Source organism: Mixophyes fleayi, chromosome 3 (genome assembly GCF_038048845.1).
Source record: "Mixophyes fleayi isolate aMixFle1 chromosome 3, aMixFle1.hap1, whole genome shotgun sequence".
Classification (NCBI taxonomy): Eukaryota; Metazoa; Chordata; class Amphibia; order Anura; family Limnodynastidae; genus Mixophyes; species Mixophyes fleayi.
Genome location: NC_134404.1, coordinates 50452177 through 50477760, shown reverse-complemented (window position 1 = coordinate 50477760; position 25584 = coordinate 50452177). Strand labels below are relative to the sequence as shown.

Genomic DNA, 25584 nt, shown 5'->3' with positions numbered 1-25584 from the left:
CGTCTTGTCAGGGTGATCATTGCATAACCAGCTCCCCCATGCAGACACATCGGACTGAAGTTACAGTAGGAAGGAAGAAAACCGTGATTTAGAGAATGACAATAAGAAAGAATGTGCTGTCTGGGCTACCATACAGAGGGTTTGAGACTTCCCAGCCCAGTGCTGTGCTTTCTCCCTCCCTCCCTGTAATTCTGCATTCAGTACACTGAGCAGAGTGAGGAGGTGGAAGAGGCTGTGTGGCTTTGTGATTTCCCTGCATGGATAAACTGCTGGATCTTTGCATTGGAGCCGCTGTTGCATTGTTTTTATTAATGATGTGAGCACAGCTGCCACCACTTTGTATATTTTTATGTTGCATTTTTATTTAATTTAGGCGTGCATCACCATCAGTCCTGTGGGGGGTGCCTCTCGTTGCCTACAGTTGGGGGGACCGTGTTAGTTTGTGCACATTTGTGGAGCCCATTGCTTTGAGGACTGAAGGTCCTTGTTTTGTCTTGGAGAGTCTGTGGGAGAAGCACATCTTCAGCATCATCTTCCTCATCTGTCATTGGAGGGATTGCCATGGCTACAAGTACCACAGGCTCCATACTGCTGCTCCCCCTCAGCGATGCAGTGCAGCTGCCTATAGACCAGGTAAGCAGATGTGGTGACAGGGGAGAGACAGGGGTCACCGGCAGCTGATCGCACTGCCTGCCTTTGTCAGTGACCTCTCAGCTTCTAAAATGCAATGCAGCCACCCCTTGCCAAATCTCCCCCCTCTGACTGCACCAGCATCAAACTGGCACCTGTCATGATCTCACCCACAGGTGGTTGGCACATCCGGGCTTGTGCATTCCAATATCCATGCAGCATGGTGTCTATCCCAAGATGTCACTTTAAATGAACTGATGGCAGACAGGATGCACATCCCATTTTGCAATCTTCCACCAAGGGCAGTGTCACCCATCTGATCAGTCTTGCAAATCTATATGATTGTAAAGCAATTATTGTTTTTCCATAATGCTTAAACAGAACAACAGTATTAAATATTTAGACAGATACTGCCTGGCCTAAGTAGCCCTTACTGTATACAGGTTAGGTCACATGAGCATGATTTCATTTAAGAATGTATTGTTTCAAGAAACAATTGTCTCAATGAAACTGTTATCACACAAACTGACATTCTTAACAAGAGGTGGTATGGAGATGGTTATTTTTAGATATACTTTATAACTGGCTTGTAAAGGATGCCGGGCTCTTGGGTGAAACTAGGACTTCTCTATATATTTATATAGTGTAAAGGGCATTGTTAATGACTTGCATGTTTTAGAAATATGTTTTGGGTTATCCAGCTAGTGTGGAGACACTGTAAAATAAATTGTACCCTTTCAGGTATCCCCAGCAGGTAAGGTCACGCCTCCTCTCTGGCCATACACTGATTTTCAAGTTTGGTGCTTTAAAAAGCACCATACTCCCTTTATAAAAACATTTAGCACGTTTAGTCAATACACCCACCTTGAAAAGTGTGCCCTACTGTATGTTAATGTTTACCAAACACCCCCCTGAGCCCAGTCCTGGTTCTTCCAGCTGGGGATTTAACAAGTTGCTTAAAACTTGTGTTGTATCTTCGTTTAATAAATACCTCCTGTTTATTTTTTACTCTGTACTGATACAGGAGACCATTATTTGAAATTGTAGGCATCTAGGTTTAAAAGGATGGAGGAACTGTGTCCTAGACAATTGTTTGTTCAGTAAAAGTTGTGTGATTGTTATGTGATGCTTGAGCATATTTCCCAAAACACAAATTCGAAGAACGAGGCACTTGTACACCATAAGATTAAAATGTGATTATTATTTTATTACTTGGAGTTACACAATAATCTTGCAAACATAGGGTCGTGGGTGGCTACCCTCAATGGAATGAGAACCCATTTTTGGACTTTGATCTAAATGTTTTGATCCCTTGCCCATTGCTATATGAAAGGGTAGATTTACATTGCTAGGCGTTTTGTTTGCCAGCATAACTAAGACACATGTCATGTATTTGTCCAGCTGCTTTGTGCTGTTTAGTTTTATTTGTGCCACAGACAGTTTGGGTGTCAGGCTGAGAGTCAATGCAATATGTAAGTTGTTACAATACTTAAATTACACTCTTACTGCAGTTTCCTGTTTCTTAGTGTATATGATTTACAGGAACGCCCCTGCTATTTCAATGTTGCCCATATTGTTCCTGTTTTCTAATATTGACAAGCTATACAATATATCTTATTCATTGTACACTGGTAAGGGATACTTAAACTAAAACAGGAACGCATTTTGTTAATGTCTTGTGGTCAGGGCCGGTGCTAGGGTCCTTGGCGCCCCAGGCACACTTTCAAAATCCCCCCCCAGGCACACTTTAAAAATCTGCGCCCTCCCCCCCGTCTTTCCTTAGCTTATCTTGCCTCCATAAAGCTGCTCCGTCTCCTCCCCTCCACTCACTGACACTGTCGGGCCGCGATGATGATGTCACGCCCGACAGTCAGTGAGTGGAGGGGAGGAGACAGAGCGCCCCATCAGCTGTTGGAGGGGAGGGCGGCGGTAGTGATCCATAGCCCCTTCCCCCCCCCCGTGGATTTATCTGAAGCTGTGCGGTGGCCGTGAAAGGTATGGTCAGCGGTCGCCGCACAGTTTTAAAGTAATTTTAATTCTGTGGCGCCCGGCGCCCTAGGCAACTGCCTAACCTTGCCTAATGGGAGCGCCGGGCCTGCTTGTGGTCATGTCACGCTCAGTGTTGGATTATTACAATATAGGCTGCTTCATGCTGACCAATGATTCTTATATATTTTTATGTGTTTGGGGCAAAACATACCAGCTCGCACAGCAAACATAATTTCCAAAAACCAAGGTGAGCTCCCTCGATTAGAAATTAATTTAGTGAATTAGTATATGGCTTGTTCACAATGGAAATGTGTGTGTATAATTCCTGGAGTTAAGCTCTCTGCGTTTGACCTGCTCAGGTGTCATTAGATGTTGTTGTAGAATGTTGGAGAACCTGTTAGACCCCCCTTTATGTATTGAAACTTCCCATAAGTAATTAAAAATAAACAAATTTATTAAAATTAGGTCCCTACTTGGTTGTTTCCTTGGCACCCTCCTCCTCCAGGTCTGGTAAGTGCCATGGTGATGACGTTAGTGTCAGGTGCAGTATTCAATAACCACCCAGATCTCGGGTCATCATAAACTGCACAACTGTAACACTTTCAAGTAGGACACAGGCACACAAGTGTCCATAGTCAGGACCAGGCACAACACAGAGCGGTTTTCGGGAATGCTAAGTATTTAACAACTTTATAAATGTCACATTGTAATGGGAGATGCTTCTGGGTGGAAATGTTCTCCATTGAACGTACTCTGAGAATCCTTCTAGCACCATAATAGCTGTGGTGATGAGCAAAATGATAAAAGACTGTTCTTTGATATATTCACCCTGCGCATTTCTCCAGCAGAATATTTGTTCTGTTGGGACAAAACACTTCCCTAAGTGGACTGTGTGATGTTAAAATGTACATAGTAATAACTAAGATAGGCAGTGTGGATCCACAAAGCCAGGACCAGCCCCAGTACTGGACAGCCTGGACAGGTTCCCACTATAACGTGGAGGCCACGAGCTATAGTAAAAACTAGCCGCGGGGCCGGTCAGGGCGGGGTGCTTCTCCCAGGGGGGTGGGGATATCAAAAAACAAAACAGGCTTTGGCATCTTAACAGAATAAACAACTCCCCAAACCCCTTTTCCACCACTTTATTAAATAAAAAATGGAATAAAAGTCCCATTTTGCCCCTTTATCCGTTCTGTTATCGTCATCTCGCAATGGCTACAACAGGTGAAAATCATTTATAAAAGGCTTTATTATTGGAATAAAGCATTTTCTATGTAATGTTTTTTTTAATTTTTATCATATTATTCAAAAAAGGCGACATTGATCCTGGCCTCTGTGCTTTCTTCATTGTTTCCAGCACTGTCTAATCCCAGGGCCCAGACTATACACCCGGCCAAAGGAGGGTTCGACCTTCTGTGTCACTGTATAGGGCAGGGGTTGGCTGACTACCAAGAAGGTAGAGTACTATATAGCACAATACCGCAGTGATTCTTGAACTTATAAAGTTCCAAATCTATCATTTAGTACAATGACAACTGTCAGTTTTCTGTACTACAAATATTTTTTTTATTTATTTACAACACATGTACAAAAGTTGAACATGCAGAGTCTATATTTATATAGGGTGAGGTGGGAGGGGACATAAATTGTTAACTCCTGTGTGTAGAATCTATAATACCTAGGAGCTTATAATGATTTATGTATAGCAAAGTTATACAAGTCTATGGACAGAATTCTGTTTTTAATGCTTTGAAATATTAAATCCACCAATGGGTCTGGTTGATTTAAAGATATACAGTTCATCACCAAATGATAAAAGTAACATAACTCTTCATATTTAACACAGCAATAAGGGGTCTATTTATAAAGCCCTTAACCATGCGGAAACTGCTTTTTCCGCAGGATTTATGAATTTTTAAGTTAGGCTTTCATTAAATGAACAATTTAACACAGGAGATATCTCTTGCATAAGACTAATTACCGCATTAAACCACAGTCCCCATAATACTCAATGGGGACTGCGGTCTGGGCAGTTTTATCAAGCTAAGCTTTTTGGAGGCTGACCCCAAAGGCTAATACTCTCTGAAGATGGCATTCAATCCTATGGGGATAGCACCGCGGGAGAGGGATCCTCTCTCCGGCAGCGTTGCTGCTCTCCCCTGTGCTCAACTGCGCATGGGCAGTGCGTGGCCTAGTGGTTAGCACTTCTGCCTCACAGCACTGGGGTCATGAGTTTGATTCCCGACCATGACCTTATCTGTGTGGAGTTTGTATGTTCTCCCCGTGTTTGCGTGGGTTTCCTCCGGGTGCTCCGTTTCCTCCCACACTCAAAAAACATACTGGTAGGTTAATTGGCTGCTATCAAAAGTGACCCATGTCTCTCCCTCTCTGTCTGTCTGTGTGTATGAGTGTGTGTCTATATTAGGGAATTTAGACTGTAAGCTCCAATGGGGCAGGGACTGATGTGAATGAGTTCTCTGTACAGCGCTGCGGAATTAGTGGCGCTATATAAATAAATGATGATGTATGACCCTAGGGCGCTCATGCATAGTAAAGACTCCATAGTCTTGAGTAGAAAACAGTGACTGCTGGGAGAGGGTCCTATTGTATGTGCTGTCACAACATGACTATTAGTAAATTGCTCCAAAGGGTCATCTGTCATCGTTTACGGGGCAAAATGCTGGTATTTATTAAATAAACCCCAAAATATTGCTTGTTTTATATCTGATGTCAATTTTAATAAAAAATAGTTCTTATTAGAATATTTATGGTATAGGGGCCTGAGGGGCCTGATTCATTAAGGATCTTAACTTGAGAAACTTCTTATTTCAGTCTCCTGGACAAAACCATGTTACAATGCAAGAGGTGCAAATTAATTTTCTGTTTTGCACATAAGTTAAATACTGAGTGTTTTTTCATGTAGCACACAAATACTTGATAGCTTATTTGTACACTGAAATTTAAAGTTGATATTTGTGTGCTACATGAAAAAACACTCAGTCTTTAACTTATGTGCAAAACAGAATACTAATTTGCACTCCTTGCATTGTAACATGGTTTTGTCCAGGAGACTGAAATAAGAAGTTTCTCAAGTTAAGATCCTTAATGAATCGGGCCTCTAGGGCCTAGATCTTTACATGTGACCTTGGCTATGGTACCTTATCTACACACCCACAGTTTCACTGTCTAGTTCCTTAGAACAAGCTCTCACTTCCGCGCTGCTATAAGACACAAGGAGGTGTAATCAATGTACCAGTGCGCACTTCTGGTTAATATCATACTGAAATCTTCACTCATTTTGAGGTACGAGCAAAAAATGTGCAAAGATTTCAGGTGGGACATCGCCGCAGAGCCTCGTTGTGCCAGGCTCCAGTAGTACTTTGCTATTAATTGAATTCCCCCTATTAATAGAAGACTGTTGATTACTTTAGATTATAGCTGGAGCTGTCAGTGGGAAACAGTATGCTGATAGGGGAGAAACAAAAACCTGTAGGTTACAAACTGACTCCACTAAACTTTTCTTTGCCTCCACAGTAGTCTGCACATCAGAAGTGGGTAACCTGTCCCTTGGGAACACAAGTCGTAGCAGATACAGGACCTTGTTGTTCCACAATAACAAGAGATTCACACTTGACTCATTGCCTTTTACATGTTCTTGGGGGATAGGGAGTTTAGGTGTTTTTTTTGTTTGTTGCTGTTTTTTTTGTTTTTTTGTGGTTTTCTTTGGTATTGGGTAAAGCAAAAGCACAGTTGGTGCTGGGATACTTGTTATATTGGATTATCTGGTGCAGATGGATCCACAAATAGGAAAATGGGACCTAGTGTGTGACGTTTAAGCAAACAGAAATCACATTATGAGCCTGATTCATTAAGGCATGCAAAACCAATGTAAATTGATTTAAAAAAAAAAAAAAGCTCATAATTCGGGCAGACACACCTCCGTATTCAACTACAAGTGGATCTTTTATACAGAGCAGATACACTCTGCATACATGGGCAGCACGGTTGCTCAGTGGTTAGCACTTCTGCCTCACAGCACAGGGGTCATGAGTTTGATTCCTGACTATGGCCTTATCTGTGAGGAGTTTGTATGTTCTCCTCGTGTTTGCGTGGGTTTCCTTCAGGTGCTCCGGTTTCCTCCCACACTCCATCAGTCCCTGCCTCATTGGGGGCAGGGACTGATGTGAGTGGGTTCTCTGTACAGCGCTGCAGAATTAGTGGAGCTGAATATATAAATAAATGATGAAACACAGCACTTGCTGGTGCAAGTGACAGAAAAACACGTACCTTAATGATGCCCAAACGCGCATGTAACCATTCCCTTCACCGTTCCGCCCATGAAATCATAGACTGTCCTAAGTGTCCTTTGTGCTTGAAGATGAATTGGATGGTGCTGCGGTCACTGGCGTATGGTCCGGTTCTGGGCATACGAAGATCGATTCTACGAAACATACGGAATGTCTGGGCATTTACGTTCCTTAATGAACCAGGCCCCATGTCCACTTAGTGCACTCACCTGTAATACCTCAATGTTACAACAAGTGGCCTTTCCCAAACATTACATGTGGCTGGCCCCATGTATCCTATACACTGCTAGTTGTGTGGTGACAGTCGGTATAGAACTGCCACAAGATGTGACATTTATTGTACACACAATGCATTCATAAAATAAAAACAAAAGTGTCTTTTTAAGAGGTCTGAATGTGATAATCATGAGAAAGGTTTGATACAGAACATTACTTTTGCTTATAGACTTAGTTATGTATGAGATGGATGTATAACCATTGGAATGTAGGTGGAGCTATATCGCTGACAGAATAGAACAGTAAATGATATATCATATGACCAGCCTTCCTAAAAGAAGCATAAATGACATATGACAGGATGCTTATGAATATATATATATATATATATATATATATATATATATATATATATATATATATATATATAGATCATAGTACCTGTTCTATTTCTGTATGTATGGAGAAAAGTGCACAACATGCTATATTCAGTCCTCAGGAGCTGTATTTCTCTATATAACCACAGTTACACCATGCCGCTGTATGTTATATGCATTTTCTTTATACTGACTGCTTCACAGAATAAAAAGTTTTGTTTTAGAATATATAGAAGTGCATTATCGTACCTCCCAACATCACGAATTCGGGACAAAATAAGCCCCACCCAAACCCTGCACACAAGTGGGCAAATTTAGGTAAAAATCCACCCACTGTTTGTTAAGACCTGCACCATTTGCGGCCCGTGAATTGGGTTGTTCCACCAAAATCGGGAGTGTTTGGAGGTATGCATCATGATTATGTCCAGTGCCTTACTGCATAAACTAAGTGTTCCTCCCCACTATGTACTCCCCTTACCCTCTTGTTTTATGTTCTTCCTACCACCCCCCTCCTTTATTTTCTGTACCCAATAAATCTTGAAAAAGTGCATAAACAATTCTGCCCAACAACAGGAGCCCATGTAAGTTGTACTAAAAATATGAGTGAGTCAGCAGTGGAAAACTGGCCTGTATTCTTGAGTGCAACTGTTGTTTCACTTCTCATTAGTTTTTGGTGCATGAAAAGAGGCATTGTAGCTGGATGGAGAACCGACAGACCGAGCATTAGGAAATAGACACAGTAGGCAGCTGTGGAATGAATGGCACAATGAACCAAACTCTATTGTCCTTTAACTCTTGTTTCAGATGGTGAAATTTTGAGAATCTTCTGTAGCCTCACTTGGCACGGCCTCAAGTAGATCACCGGGGCTGTTTATGGTGACGGGCAACACCGACAGTCTTCCTGTTCCATTACTGCTTGTTAAGCATAAAATGCTATTCCGTTACTCGGTCAGATTGGTCTTGTTACTATAATACATAACCTGCCAACAGGGTATGTGGCCTAAAAGATTGAGGGGGGAAGGGCTGGATGTTTCCAAAACTGACTGTGTGTGTCCAGAAGGATTGTGGCATCTTCAGGGATGATTGGTATGTGATTTACTCTGTCTTGAATTTTGAATCGGGAGTGTTTAATTTAATAGGTATTTAATGTATTCATTTCATATCGTGTAAACAAAGCCACAATTTTGATGGAGATAGCCATACTCTTGTATTGTACCGGTTACTATGATGCTTCCCGTTACACATCTGATAACAATACCTCCTAACATTGTAGTTTTAAAAATAAGGGCTCATGACTCTGTACCTGCCTAAATGACGACTCTGGGGTAAGTGTACCAAGCTGCGAGTTTCCAGCAGGCTTGATAATGGGCAGTGTTGTCTATAGCAGCCAATCAGATTCTAGTTATCATTAATTAAGTACATTCTACAAAATGATAACTAGAATCTGATTGGTTGCAATAGGCAACATCTCCACTTTTCAAACCCGGAAACTTGCAGCTTGATACATTTACACCTCTGACTCTTATCCACTTTGGTTACCCCCTGGAGCAGTTTTAGCCACTTCTCATTTCGTAGTACTACAAGAGCAGCACTTTTTGGGAGCAGTCTGGTCAGAGGGACGGATCTCCCAAAACAGGACTGTCATCATCATCATCATCGCCATTTATTTATATAGCGCCACTGATTCCGCAGCGCTGTACAGAGAACTCATTCACATCAGTCTGTCCTTTGGAACCTGTGAGTTGTGTGGCCCCTTGTCTTACTTTGCACAGACCAGCTTTATTTCCAGAATGCATGTCCCCTACAGCAACCCTTGTGTCTGGTATAAGTTGCTCCGTGCTTTGTGTGGCAAGACAACATTTTTGTGAAAGGGCAAATGTTTACTTTGGACGACGGGCGTGATCAGGGTGTTCCGTAAGTATAATACTCCTAGATTATTTTCTTGTGTGCAAGATATTTAAATACACCACAAGGGGTGGAGATTTGGCAAAGGTGGAATCATTCCTCACTTTGCACAATGGCTCAATGTTTTTTCAATTGTATTTAACTGTTACTCAGGTTTGTTGTTACGTGTTTTCATTTAGGTGTCATTTTCACATTCTCGCTGTACAAGTCCAGAATTCCACACGATTAAACCAGTGCAAGTAGTATTGCAAACTATAATTATTAATGTTTATTTATATAGCACCACCCTACAATGCAGTGCTGTACTGAGATTATTTAATCTTCCACATCAGTCCCTACCCCATAAAATCTTAGTCTAGATTCCGTACCGCACTCGCACACAGACTCAATAGGGTTCATTCTAGTCCGCAGCCAACAAACCTACTAGTCTAACAAATAACACTCTGTCAAACAGGCGCACAAAAATATGGCTGCTTGTAGCTACCTCACAGAGGATACACCAAATGGCCCCAAAAAGTAAAAAAACATATAACAAAAAAGGAACTGACAAGCGCCAATTAGTCCACTATAAGGTTAATAAATTAATTCATAAACATGTGGAAAGTTCTTATCCTACAAGTATGTCTTTGGACTGCCAAAAACAAAGGCAGTCCAAGTGCAGTATTACTTTCCCAAGTCAAATAATACCTTAAATAAGAGGTTCATAGCAGGAGACATTTACCTAAACTGCTTCAAGACTGGGGGGTAGATTTATCAAAACTTCTAAAAAGGAAAAGTAGAGGTGTTGCCCATAGCAACCAATCGGATTGGGGGTAGAAGGGGGCGTGGTGATGTCGTTGCGTCACCATAGCCCCCCCCCCCCTCACTGTAAAGTGCTGAAATCCACGGCATGGAATAGCGGGGGAGAGGCATAATGATTATTATTATTATTATTAATATTTATTTATAAGGCGCTACAAGGCATCCGCAGCGCCGTACAGAGACAAACAAAATCACAATACAATGGGAGACAGCACAGTACAGTAAACACAGCAACTCAGTACGCTCAATGCACAGCTAGAGAGGGCGGGGAAGGGGGAGGGAGGATCCGAAAATGACGGGGCCCAAGAAGGGGGGCGTGGAAGACAGGGAGACCCCCAGGGGGGAGGAGGGAGCATGATGTGAATAAGCCCCGCCTCCACCATTCAATGCTGTGAATTTCGGCGAATGTGGGAGGTTTGCCTAATCTTCTGAGGACTCCCCTAAATTCAGGAGCCTCCTGGGATTATTGGGAGAATAGGCAAGTATGCATCTACCCATGGGTGGCTTCTCACCACCCCCCTTTATGACCAGGCCAATTTTCACATTATGACAATGGGCCTGCTTCACATAGAATACATTTTTCTACTTCCAAGCTTAATCTAGTCAATTTTATATGGGTTTTCATAGCTGACAGAGCTTACCTTTGATATAATACTTGAATAAATATGTTTTTATTTTATGTGCATTATAGTGAGAGAAAAATGGGCCAACAATGGAAAAATATCCTTTCTCTCTCTCTCTCTTTCCCTAGTTACTATTACGCAGTTAGTGCTGCCCCAAATATCTATCTCAAAATGTAATCGGCTACTTCTCCCAGGTACATGATGCCAAATATGTGTACTTGTATATATGTTCTGGTGCTGGTATAAGGTCCAGTGGCTACGGTCGGCAATTTAGTTTTGAACTTTTATTTTACCCTGAACCAGCGTTAGTGTTTGGGCCGGGAAAACCGGGCAGTCGCCAGGGGCCCTAAGCTTCATTGTGGCCTTCACCCCTTTGCAGATTTGTAGTTGAACTGTTGGACCTGCCCTGAGAGAACATGAATAGAGGGCATTACAAGGAGCCTGCGATCAGACAGTCATTAGTGTGGTCTGTTCTCACTCTATCCCAGTGTTGGCTAACCTGTGACACTCCAGGTGTTGTGAAACTACAAGTCCCAGCCTACCCTTCCAGCAGTAAGCTGCTATATAGTGGCAAAGCATGCTGGTACTTGTAGTTTCACAACACCTGGAGTGTCACAGGTTAGCCCGCACTGCTCTATCCTGTGTGTTGTGTGACGTGCACTGTAAGAATCCCCCAGGATTTATGTACGGAGAAGTGATTGCTACTGACACCAGGTACATGTACAGTTATTAGGTGGAACATATCAATGTGACTGGTATCTATCTGCAATGTCTTTACCCTTTAGCTTTGAAAAATGAGTGATTTAGAGCTGGCACATACTGTAATGGGAGGTGTGCTATAAAGGTTGAGTAGCGGAATGACTGACGTGAAATACATTTATTAAGTTCTATAATTATAGCTGCCACCTTGATCATTAGTGCATTTAAGGGGTGTTCACGTGTCCGCACTGAGGGGCCCAGCCCAGCCCGTACAGGTTCACTATGCTGACCTCATGCATGCTGAAAATAATGCAGACATAGGCATAATTTATCTCATTCACTGCACCATATAATGCATGGTACAGATAGACCGTATTGCTGCAATTTAAATGATGAATGATTGCACACTGGCATTTATAATCCATGTTACAGATAGACTGTATTGCTGCCAACCATGTTCCTCAGATTTCTTCCTCCTGAGATTGCTGCAATTTAATTGATGAATGATTTCGGCTATGTGCACACTGGCATTTCTAATGCGTTTCTTTTTTTATCACGTGTAAATATGCATAGAGATTGCATTGCATTTATATATACATTCAGTAAATTAGATTAATTTACAAATAAGTTAATTCAGCCTTATTTAAACGTGTGGGACGCAGGTATGCTGTGTAGTGTGTGCAGGGCCACAAAGAGGGCGCTATTTGCTATATCCCCGAGGTATACAGCTGTCTGTCTGGAGTCTGCCAACTGTTCTGGTTTTGGGGGACTGTCCCGTACAATCAGGACTTTGTTTCAGTTCACAATGTGCACCAGACTTACCTCTACAATTCAGGTTCAACTAATGTTACTGCTTCAAACTACCACCATGTTGTCACATCATCATCATCATCATCATCTATTTATTTATATAGCGCCACTAATTCTGCAGCGCTGTACAGAGAACTCACTCACATCAGTCCCTGTCCCATTGGAGCTTACAATCTAAATCCTCTAACACACACACACACACACAGACTGAGAGAGACTAAGGGCAATTTTTAATAGCAGCCAATTAACCTACCAGTATGTTTTTGGAATGTGGGAGGAAACCGGAGCACCCAGAGGAAACCCACGCAAACACGGGGAGAACATACAAACTCCACACAGATAAGGTCATGGTCAGGAATTCTTGTCTGCTCTCCCGAAATGTCTGAGAAATTAATCATATATCGTGATGTGAAGACCCTTACACTTTGGACCTCCCCTTCGTTTTTTTTACTTTTTTTAAGTTTTAACACACACACATATATATATATATATATATATATATATATATATATATATATATATATATATATATATATATATATATATATATTATAGCGAGAGATAGATAGATGTTTATTTATTTTTATTTTGGAGAAGGAGGGAAGATTCTGATGGATATAGGGCATCCCCAGGACACTTCAATCCTATCCTACCAACCACTAATGTGGTAATGTTGGGTGAAGCCTTCATTTAACATAACAGGAGACCGAGGACCAAATCAATCTGGCTCCTTGGGATTGTGAGGCCGCCAATACCCCCCGCTGCCTTTCTATGCCCTCTCAGAACAATAGGCTTAAGCTAGGTACACATCTATGCAATTATTGTGCAGATCACATGATTCACAGCTTGTAAGATATGACAAGAGTGTGTTCGCTCCCACAATCGTGTTATTGTACCCAAACACGCCACATCTGTTGATTTTGTTTTCTAAACTCCCTGAAAATCACGATCAACGATGGAATGATATTGGGCAAATGCAGAAGTGTGTACGCCCCCGTGACCAGCAGTGTAGACGGATATCTGTAGAGTGTGCACAGTCACAATCTTTTCAGCAGATGGTTGTGAGAGATGAAGATCACAGATCTGTGGGTAACTTGTGTAGGTGTGTACCCAGCTTTAGAGGGATGGTGTAGAAAGGCAGTGAGAAGTCCACAAGAACATCAGGGTGAATGTCATAACAAGGACATTGGCAGTACTTTGAAGTGACTTTCGAACGGTGCAATCGGCCAAAGAGTGTGCAAAGCCGTCTGAGTAGGCAAACAATGTTATTGCACGTTCACTGTGCACTAGATGCATTAAAGGCAAACCAAGGGGCCGATTCAGTTAGTAGTGAGGTAACCTCGCGGCTATGTTACCGTGTGATGTTGAAGGTTTGCTCATTTTCGCTCAAACCTCATAGTGGTGCAAACAAAAATTAGCAACATTGTCAGTAATGTGCACAGAAACGTAGCTGGGATTACTACGGAACCTTGGAGCTAATTGAATCAGCACTAAAGTGGGTTAATTTGCTCTGTTCCATTATACCTTAAATGACCCTCAGTGCATGCACATCAGAATTAGGGGACATCTATGTGACAGCCTCTGTATAAATTACACCCATTGTTTCATTTTGGGTATCAAAAGCAGCTATACGTGTCTGTTCCAACTAATTCTGTTAATCCAGATGCATTGTTATAATTATAAGTTTAAGGTTTCCATTGTCTATACTTATAAATATCCTGGAAAGTTTCCTGGACTTATGGCAGTCGTACACACGAGTTGGAGTTGTCAGATTGTTTTATCAGTGTGCAAGATCCCTTCACGTTTACAAACATTATTTCAGTATGTCTTTATAATAGAGATAGGAGTTGGGGCCCAAGCGTATGTCGTGGGTCCTCTCTCCTGGTTCCATTCCATACAAATGGCAAATTTTTGTCCCCAATGAGTAAAACAGCAGCTGTAACATTTCTGACATCCGTACTGTCTGTGGCCTGACTACGAGGACAGCAGAGAGCATGGCTTGTATAATAGGTCATGGCGTCTAATATCCTACCCCCACCTCCCCTGACATCACACCAGCAGATACACAAAACACACGTGTGGGTGTATGACAGCAGATGCATGTGAATTATTTAAACATGCAAGCCAGGGGAATAGTCTAAATTGTTTACATTGATTGTTATGGGTGGATTTCTTCCTCTATAATATTAAACATCCGTATATTTATTGTGCGGACAGGGCAGGACAATGAGATCTCTGCTGTTTGTTGTCTATTAATATTTTTTTCTGAACAGATATACAATTGCTAATGCACTGTGCATGTTACAGTGACACAAAGTTGCACTGAGCTTTTGCTACAAGAAACCAGGTATAGGCTGCGGTGTAGATACAACATTTAAAAAACAAAAAACTGCTCTTCACTTCCAAGGCACAGAGCCGAGGTTTTGAAGATTTTACTTTGAAAAAAAAAATGTTTCCCCCTAATTTGTAATACAGACCATCTGCACGGTATTTTTTTTTTTATATGTATTTCATAGAGCTGGGTAAAGTTTTAACTTTTTGTTTGCTGTAAGTTACCCATCCCAACCCACCTAATGCATGGAGCCTATTGGACAAGCCATGGCAGCTGTCCTAGTTAAGGTATAGAGTTGATTCCCCCCTAAACATATCTATGAAGTTCTTCCTGAAAGGCAGTTAAAGGGGTATATAATCAAATTATTATGGTCACGCCAAGTGTACTTATCATGTCAGGACGCTGAACTTGATTAAAGTCCACCATCTGTGATCTGCCGCAGTCTCCTGAAATTAATTTTAAACATTAAATTGGGAGGTTCCCACTGCTTCCGTCACTGTTTTTTTTTGGCCTAAAGACAGAAGGTTGTGAGTGTGATTGTGTTTCTAACTGACAGTTCAGAATAAAATCCAATACTAGAGTTTGAATGTGTTCTGTTGGGTCTGAGAGCCATTCTTCAGTTATTCATGAGTGTCAGGCTGTTCCAAACGGGTAAATCAGGAGGCAAACCCAGGCAGTTGTCTCAGGCAGCAGGTTTAGTGGGACTGTAAAAAGTTTACTCCTGTTGCCTTACATTTAAAACACAATGGGCCTGATTCAGTAAGGAAAGGAAAGTAAAAAAATGAGTAACTTTGAACCTTGGTAAAACCATGTTGCAATGCAAGAAGTGCAAACGAGTTTTTATTTTTTTGCACATAAGGAAAATACTGGCTGTTTTTTTCATGTAAGACGCAAATACTTGATGGCTTTATTTTTACACTGACATTAAAAGTTGATCTAGGACATGCTCTACTCCAGTTGTAAATTATAAAATGTGAGAACATATTCATATCCCCCTTCAATGCAACATGGTTTTGCCAAGGTGCAAAGTTACTCATTTTTTTGCTTTACTTTCCTTAATGAATCGGGCCCAATGTTTACAATTTCTGTACAAATGCTTATTGGAATGAGCCCTTGGTCTGATTTGTAAAGCGCTACGGAATATGGTGGCCCTATATAAATGATGATGATGATGAAGGGGCCGACAGGGAAACCAGTCTGGCTGCCGGCCCGACTATAGAATATTAAGATTTCCCAGTATATGTGTGCTGACAGATCCAATGTTTAGTACTCATGTGGAGCAGCGGAATCAATCAGGGCATCTTTGCGCAGTTGGATAATGACCACATACAGGGTCAGATGTGGTCGTGGTGTGACTGAATATAACATCTGATTGGGAGCGATTGCTTTCTTCAGTCCTTACATGCTGGGTTTTGTGGCCAGTTGGATCTAAAACAGAGCCTTAAATTAGTAGCTTCTCTTGTGTAGGTAAATCTATAACTGGCCCATCATGAGTTTCCTTGCATATACACTTACCATAATATACTGTTAATGTAAACATGTTGGAGTCTAATAAGGAGACATTCAGGGCTCTAAAGAGAGAAATTCCTATGGGGACAAGAAAAAATGCATTAGTATAAAAATAAAAATCTATTTAAAAAAATAAATAGAATTGTAGTAACATCCACAGGAGCCTTTTCTCGAGCTGAGTTCCAAATAGAATATTGTTTGAGAAAACCGCCAGGGAAATAGTGCACCATACAGATCTATTGATCTCTATGCAGTGCTGCCTCTTCTGTCCACATGATCTACGTGGCTTGGATGATACTGCAGAAAACATTCGCCCAGTAAAGGACAATGTGACACTGTACTATACAGGATCTGGATTTAGACTGAGACACCTAAAATTGTAACAATACCTCTGTTGTGGGTGAAAATGACTAAAGTTTGCACTGCGCACTCCCACAGAGCCACTAGAGGGCCGGTGCAAAAACACACTGATGATGATGAAGATGACGTCAGTTCTAGCTAGCTAATTCTGATTGGCTGATTGCGAATTCACCTCTGAAGCTGATTTCTGCATTGATCGTGCACATATTATAGGAATAATACTTTTGCTACTCTCATTCAAACGCAAGGTGGAATATTATATCTACTGTATTATATCAATACTAATAGGGAATGTGTTTTTCGCTATCAAAATAAATGTTAACAAATTTTTCTTATGCTTATGACCTGGTTGTGTGTATGTGGGTGATTGTCTGGTGTAAGCCTGGAGCGTATGCTGGAGGTGAAGAGCTGGCCGCATCCTGCAATGTCAGCGACTCTGCATATGGACGTAAACACGCTATTTTTATGGATGGCTTTTTTGAGTGCTAATCAGACCCATTTTACGACCTATATATGTATTTATATATTAATGCGGATGGCTCAAAGCTTTCAGTGCTCACCATGGAGCAGACGACTCACGCTTGTAAAATCCTTGCTTTAGAACTTGATCCATAAAAAGTTCTTATCTTTATTGCCACATATCTTTTACTGAAAGCCTGCAGTTGTTTGTATAAGGTAAACCCCTCAAAGGTTTCAAGGCAGGGGATACTTTCTCTGTTGCTGAAAACCTGCACTCATGTGTGTGTTAATAAAGATAAGAACATCTTTATCTAAAACTATATATATATATATATATATATATATATATATATATATATATATATATATATATATATAAAAATATAATATATAGCGAGAGAGTAGAGATATATACACACTGTGTCTATAGATAGGTACAGAGATAGAAAGGAAAGTTCACCACAGACTGTTAAGCTGGGGACTCACACTTTCAGTGGGTTAATTCTCCACTTTTCTCTGTACACAGAAGAACACAGCTTCACAGTTGGAACACATCGGTCATCAGCCATTGTGATTGGAGCACATGAGTGCGATTAATTTGTGGTTTAGTTAGTACTGGGGAGGAAGCATAAATAGCTGGGTTTGTATTGTGGTTATGGGACGACCAATGCCAGATTGTGGCCGGTGTCTAGTGAGGAAACTGGATGTTTAGCCAGAAGCAGGGTGTGTGAAATTGTAAAATGCTTTTGTATATTTGACTGCTGAAACTGCACATCTTGCTTACAGGGCTCAGCAAATCGCGTCATTTTGGCCCCGCTCCCGTGACATAATGACACAGATGCGTCATTTTACAGCGAGGGGTGAGGTCAAATGCCACGATTCCCGGCAGCATTTTGGATTTAATTCTGCCCACTTCACTAGGAAGTGAACAGATGCGTTAGGCTGCCATTCTCTCCTGGGAGTCCGGGAGACCTAACTGGAGTCCGGGAGTCTCCCAGACATTCAGGGAGAGTTGGCAAGTATGATCTATGTCAGTGTGGATCTGTGTGTTCAGAGATTTTTAAATTAAAACTTGTGTGTCATAATGAATAACGTACCCTCTGCTTTCGGTTATTCTGTATATTGGAAGTCACTTAGAAGTTCTTTGCCCATATTTTTGGTAACTTATAATATTCCTATAATTGACACTAGGGGGTACATTTTTTTTCAAATGCTAACAGGTTAGTGACTAATGATTTAACTTTAAGCAAACCTGACAACTGATCTAGGATCTATTTATAGAAAGTCACGATTCACAAAGTGAAAGAAGAAAGATTATCTTTATGGCTGTCTGTAACCATTACAAGCAGGACGCTGCTGGTGTCACGTGCTGGCATTGTACTACACACAGAGTGAACGTTGGTTCAGATAAGATGCTCAGAGGACTATTGATGGGTTCTGACCAGTATTTGACGTCTTTGTTTGAATGCTGCAGTTTTCCCAGTTAGACCCAGCAGCCTATTATTGTGTTTCGGAAGCTTGAGGGCTTGTTCACACCTATCTGCCATTATTGCTTTTTTCAGATGCTTACGCTTGAAAATCACAATAATAATATGATGAATGGTTTCTTATGGGCTCATCTGCACCATTGCATTCTTACGTACAGTACATCATGACCTATTTTTCAAGTGTACAATCATCACAATGGATTATGTTGGGAAAAATGCATTTAATTGCATCATTAAGCGCATACTTGCCAACTCTCCCGGAATGTCCGGGAGACTCCCGAATTTCGGGTAGGTCTCCCGGACTCCCAGGAGAGTAGGACATCCTTCCGTATCTGCCCACTTCTTAGTAAAGTGGGCAGGATGAGAGCTGCCATGATGCACTTCTCAGGGAATCACATAAGTGTGCTCCCCCTACCACGGTAAAATGCTACGTTTGCATAATTACATTATGGGTTCGGGCCCAAAAATTATGCGATTCCAAACACCTCCCACCCCCTTGTTTGATATCCTGTAAAATTAGTATAGAGGTACATACCCATCTTGAAATGTATTGTGTCTCCTGCCTGGTCCTTAGAAAGAGTCATAAAAGCTGATCTGGGCTAGATTTTCTAAACTGCGGGTTTGAAAAAGTGGAGATGTTGCCTATAGCAACCAATCAGATTCTAGCTGTCACTTATTTAGTGCATTCTACAAAATGACAGCTAGAATCTGATTGGTTGCCATAGGCAACATCTTCACTTTTTCAAACCCGTAGTTTAGTAAATATACCCTCATGAATGGCAACAAGTATATAAAAATATTTAACTTTTCATGATTTACTTATTTAAAAGACTTTCGCTTCAGTCTTCCCACATATGTTTGACAATAACCTGACATCGCTACTCTTATGCTGTTATTAATATCTAGATGTTCGTGTTCTCCATGTCCGCCTGGCATTAATGGTGGCTGGGCTTTTGTGTTATCGGTAGCTGTAATTCTCAATCAGTCCTGTACCCTAGGGGATTCTGCAGTAAATCACAGTGACCGGAATGGGGACAAGCTTATCCTATTCCCATTAATCTTATCAGTCCAGACCAGAGGGTCTTGTTTTGTACTGATATCTAGTTTAAATTTGGGAGTCAGTGTAAGGACCTAACGTTGAGTTTACAATTTAATTTTCCTTTTCTTCCGCCTACAAGTAAAGTGTATATTCATACCTCCCAGCATTTCAGTCCTCGACAGGGGGACTCCCAATTTTCCAACCCGCGGGTCAAATAGAGCCCTAAAATTGGGACTGTCCTGACGAAATCAAGACAGTTGGGACTTATAATATATTTGTGTATTAAAATAGAAAAATACTTAGAAAAATAGGTATTTGTACAGTTATATTAAAATATGATGACTAAAATTGTTTGTTAATTGGTCACACACTATAGTTGTGTTTAAAAGAGGATCAGTGGAATTTTTCAGGTATAAACCTTGCACCTTACCACAGTCACTTCAGTGCTAGGATAGCAACAAAAATAGGGGGGGTTTAGGCAAAATGGTGCAAAAAAGAAAAGCTGCTGTCACCAATAGCAACATCTCAGATGTCTGGTTTTCATTTCCTGAATTGAAAAATAAATCTCAGAATCTGATTGGTTGCTATGGGCAACACCACCTTTTTCCTTTGCAGCAGTTTTTTTGCCTCATCTAACAATTTGTTCCACATGGAACGATTTCTAAACGAATCATGTGGCACAGTTGGAGCACAGACCGAATCATTGATGGAGAAAAATGTAGCATGTGTTTCTTATTCACAGTTTCCACATATGACTATGTGAAGAAATTCTAAAACAAGTCCATGTAAATGCAATTGAAAATAAAGCAGCGCGTGGACAGAAGATGTCAGGGAATTGCTCACCTCGCAGATTCTTGGAAATAATCTCCCTTGGGCTTCCACAACAGCCTTGTAGCTTTCATAATCACTGAGACAAGATTGTTGTGCATGATTTTCCCTTCCCAGTGGGAAAAGAAATACATTTGTAGAGGGACGAGCCCAGGAGAACACATCTGAGCCTACTTGTGCCAAAGAGAATGTTTCATACTTCAGAGTTGTCGGCACCTTGTTTCCGTGTTAATGATTCTCAACCAAATGCTCCATTTCAGGTACTTCCTTAAACATCCATGTTCATGTCTTGTGATGCTATATTTACGCATAGGTATAATATACAGATCACATGATGGCTCTACATGTGATTTATGTGACTGCTGGTTCAGTATGAAATATATCCTAGTTATAAATAGATACCGAAGAGTTGATTTAGGGTTGGACAGAAAAGATAGCTTTTTGCTTATACACAACTGTGCATCTGCACACTTGAGTTTCATTTCTCTATATCATGATCATCATCACCATTTATTTATATAGCGCCACTGATTCCGCAGCGCTGTACAGAGAACTCACTCACATCAGTCCCTGCCCCATTGGAGCTTACAGTCTAAATTCCCTAACATACACAGAGAGAGAGAGAGAGAAAGATAGACTAGGGTCAATTTGATAGCAGCTAATTAACCTACTAGTATGTTTTTGGAGAGTGGGAGGAAACCGGAGCACCCGGAGGAAACCCACGCAGACACGGGGAGAACATACAAACTCCACACAGATAAGGCCATGGTCGGGAATTGAACTCATGACCCCAGAGCTGTGAGGCAGAAGTGCTAACCACTGAGCCACCGTGTCTATATTGAGTAAGATGCATTTTATGATATGTGTAACCTTATATATAGCACATAGAGGCACTCAGGGTACATACTTGGAGGTCTATTTACTATTCATCAGCGGAAGCAATCAATATGTATTGCCACAAAATTGCCGCAATCCATAATTCAGCAGTGCTGCTATTTACCATGCCTTGGCTGCTCTGGGAGCCCCAGCGATAACCGCCCTTTTCAACAAAGCATTTTTACTCTTCACCTGCATAGTAACACTGCCAGCGAGTGCAGGAAGTGAAATGCGCAAGGGTGGCTAACGTCCACACGTGCATAGTGATCTGACCTAGCAGGGGATCAAGCGAACCCTTTCCGGCATCACTGGACCCCATAGGAACAGGTAATAATGCCATCCTGAGATGGTGTTAGTTCATACTTGCCAACTCTCCCTGAATGTCAGGGAGTCTCCCTGAAATAGGGGTGATCTCCCTCACTCCCTGAAGAGTCTGGCATTCTCCCTGATGCTGAGTTAGTACAAGACGTGGTTGGCTTCGCCATCTGGCATGATGACACAGTTCAAAAATTGTGTCCTATGTCCATGTATTGATGCCTATGAAGGTGGCCATTTTCATGGAGACCAAGATTTAATCAAAGACTGACAGATAAGACAACATGACTTCAGTAATGGAGACAGAAATGTAAAAGACACTTCAGTCTCAAGAGATTCATTAGCTGCTTTTCTTTAACGCATAGCTGCCTACTCTCCCGCATTTCTGGGAGACCTGTTGGGCTCCCAGGAGAGCAGGGCAACCTCCCAGTTCTGGCCCCCGCAATAGATAAGTGTAGAGGGCGGGGCTTAATGACACAAATATCGTGTCATCTTACCCCCGCCCTCTGCTGTATTTGATCAAAATTGTGACAACCGTTTAGAGGCGGGGCCAAAAATGATGCGATTCGTCAAGCCACGCCCCCGCACACCCACCTCACCCGAGATCTCTCTAAAGCCAAGGAGGAAAAGTTAGCAAGTATGTGTTAGTTAGCAGCAAAAAGCAATGCTTTCTGCTGCTTGATTATTCACTAATGTCTGTACATTATGTTTCGTGTGTAATGTTATGTGGAAAACAAAATAACAATGCAGATGAATCTTTGAGTCCCTACTGTTCTCCACTTGCATGTAAATGACTCTGATCCACATTTTTAAAGTGCAGTGGGCTGCAGGTGTCCGATATGTGCTGCTGAAAACACTGGCGCAAGTTGTGTGCATGTGCAGTGCGACCAATTGTAGGAGAAAAGCATAATCACCAGGTACAAATCCACCCGCGTCTAATGGTAAACCAGTCCACAGAGTGAGTGACGGACATTAAATCATGTCTGATCTTAGGCTTTTACAGGTGGTGTTAGCTATAGACTCAGGGCCTGATCATCCAATAGGCTGTCTATGCTGCAGTCTAGGGAGTGCAAGAATTTTGGGAGTGCGAAATTGTGACAGGGAGAGGTATAAACCGAAATTCAGTTTAAAAATGTAAAATATGAATGAAAAATATAAGGTTTTAATCTTGACGTATTCCCATGGTAAAGGCTGCAGACAATGAGTCATCTTCAGGCGGGCTCTTGAGGATAAGCGAGTAGGAGAGACAAAGACGGCGTTTCCGCTTGATTTAAGGCTTCCAAATGGTTGATAAATAGGCCCCTTATTCTTGAAGAACTTTATTGTTGTATGGGGATTTGTCTTCTAATTGTATCCCAGATAAAGCAGTTTAGCAGCGGGCGGCACTGGGGTTATATGAAAGACAGATATGTTACCAGAATTTTTATTTTTATTTTGCTGTATTCCTAAGTGTGAATACATTAAAATGTTCATGTAATGCGCTTTAGTGTCTAGTTTATAGCAATTGTCTTTTAAAAAGAGAACAGCGCCTTCATACAACTAATTACATTTATTTCTACTATGCCCAAATGTGATTTGTCAGTAGAATCTCCTTTGTTGCTGAATACAGATCTTTGCTTTGCTAAATATGAATGCAGACTGGCCTGGTGGTTACACGTTCTCTCCTGTCTACCCTGAGCATCTGCAGTGGTCCACCGCTGTCCCTGCATTGTACCATCAATGTCTGACCTGTGCTCTGCTTTCCTTTACTTTTCTTCTTTTAATTAACAGGACATAAGGGAACAAAGCTCTTGTCATCTTCTGTAAAGAGTAGTATGTGTTTGTAAACAAGAACTAAGTCCTAAAAAATGAAAACACGATTTTTACGTGATAAATTGATATTTTATATTGAGCATAATGGTCTACTCTCACGGAATGTTACGAGTTTCGGGTAGTTCTCCTGGACATAGATGAGTGGGTGAGACGGGGGCCTCATACAGGATTTCGGGCACCGCGCCCCCCTGCAATTGCCACTTGACTTCCCCTCTAGGATCTCTTTTAGAGGAGATTTTTAAGGTTACTGGCCTTCATCAAGTCACCATTAATACAGTCTCAGGCTTGGCTGACTGGTCACACTGGGGTTTCATAGATCAGCGAGGGACCTAAGAGCCTTTGTTTTCACGCAGAAGGACTTTTAGGCATATTTATCAAAGAGCGAAGAGCCTTATTGGCGATAGGGCTTTTTTTGCTTCGCCCAGTATACCAAAGGGCCAAGGCTGGCAACTTTTGCATGATTTTACCTGATTTTTACCAGTTAAAAGATCTGTCTTGGTATTCTATAATACATGCTTCATATCTCTCTGAAAATAGTAGTCATTTGTCATTTATTGATGCATAATTTTTAATCTATGTATTAGTGTGTACTGATGTCCCATCTCTCCAGTATTTTGGATGGCTCAGCAAGAGAACATAATCAAATGCCAGATAGACATTAGAACATACTTGCCAACTCTCCCGGAATGTCTGGGAGACTCCCGAAATCCGGGTAGGTCTCCCGGAGCAGGCAAGTATCCCACATACTGGAATTTAGTTTCCAAAATGACGTGATTTGCCCCCCCCCCTCCCCGCCCCCACCACCACAAACAGATGTTTTTGTCTTGGGGGTGGGGCCAAAATGATGCGATTGACTGCGCCCCGCCCCCTCCAACCACGCTCCCTGCTCGGGATCTCCCGGAATTTACTTTTCAAAGGTTGGCAAGTATGCATTAAAGGTATTAGTTAAAACAGTTGACATTCTTTATCAGCCACTTCTCAGTATAATAAACCCACCCTTAAAGCAAATACCCAACCCCCCGGGTATCGGATAACTACAAATTGCAATCTATCAGTATCTCTTCAATTTAACTCTGTTACATCATCTATTGAAATGGCTCCATGTTTTAAAATGTACCTGTCATCTACACATTGTTGAGGCGGCCATTTTGTTATCTGAACCAATATTCTGCAGATAACTTCATTAGGAACTAGTGACATCGCCGAGGCATGACATTTATCTGTAGGAGACGGGTACACTTTACCTGCTGAATGCTGAGCTCATCTGTGCCACGCAAGAGACTTTAAATTGTTAATTTAGGATGGTTTGTGCAAAATTCATGGGTTAAACACTATACCTTACTATGATTACAATCATAAATAACAGGCTGTGGTGTTAGGTATCACAGGCCTGTGAAAAGATGAAGCAGACTCGCAAAATCAAGCTATTCAGCTTTCCTTGTAATCGACAGGACATAGGACATGCTATTCCACAACAGATGGAGAGCTGCAGGATCCATAAGCCTGACCACAGTTTGCCCTCTTTTGCTTCCTAAAGCTCCTTGACTTTATAGATGTACCCCACATTCAGGGCCAGCGCTAGACCTAGGCGGCACCCCCTCCCCCTGTTGGATGTGGTGGCCCTTCCCTTGCGTTGTGCCCCCACCACACTGCATACCTTTAGTAGACGGAAGGTGGGGGCATCATCCTCTCCTTTTGGGACTGGGATTGTGGCGCTTGGCTGTGACATCATAGTTTAGCGCCACACTCTCAGCGTAACACTGACATGAAGGAGCTGCATCCGGCTGCTGGTCGCTTCTTCTCCATGTGGGGGCACCACAGAGTCATGAAAAGCACTTGATAAGTGACCTTATGTCATTCAGTGGTTTAGCTGCCCCCTAAACATTGACGCTCTAGGCAGCACCTAGGTTCATCTAATGGAAGTGCCCGAGCTGGCTGCTTCCTCCGTCCCCCACACTGCTCATTTCCCTGCACCGGACTACTGTGTGGCCGTAACTAGACATTTTAGTGCCCTGGGCGAGACAGGGCATCGGCGCCCCCCATCTACGTGGGAGTGGCATTTAACAAGTGAGTGTGGTCAACCTAATGTGTGGGTGTGGCTAGCACTTTACTGAAAAAATTCTGTTACACATATTTGCAAATGCACGGTGGCTAAGTGGTTAGCACTTCTGCCTTACAGCACTGGGGCCATGAGTTCAATTCCCGACCAT

The 25584-nt window shown here is 41.9% G+C and overlaps 1 protein-coding gene across 1 annotated transcript in view; it reads left to right on the top strand.

Annotated features, from left to right (window-relative positions):
* Nucleotides 1–205: 205 nt before the first annotated feature.
* MBOAT2 (membrane bound glycerophospholipid O-acyltransferase 2) overlaps nt 206–25584 on the top strand; it is a 182248-nt gene continuing 156869 nt past the window's right edge. Inside the window, exon 1 of the mRNA XM_075201470.1 lies at nt 206–633. Coding sequence (XP_075057571.1) covers nt 562–633 — 72 coding nt within the window. The 5' untranslated portion in view covers nt 206–561. The remainder of the gene's footprint in view (nt 634–25584) is intronic.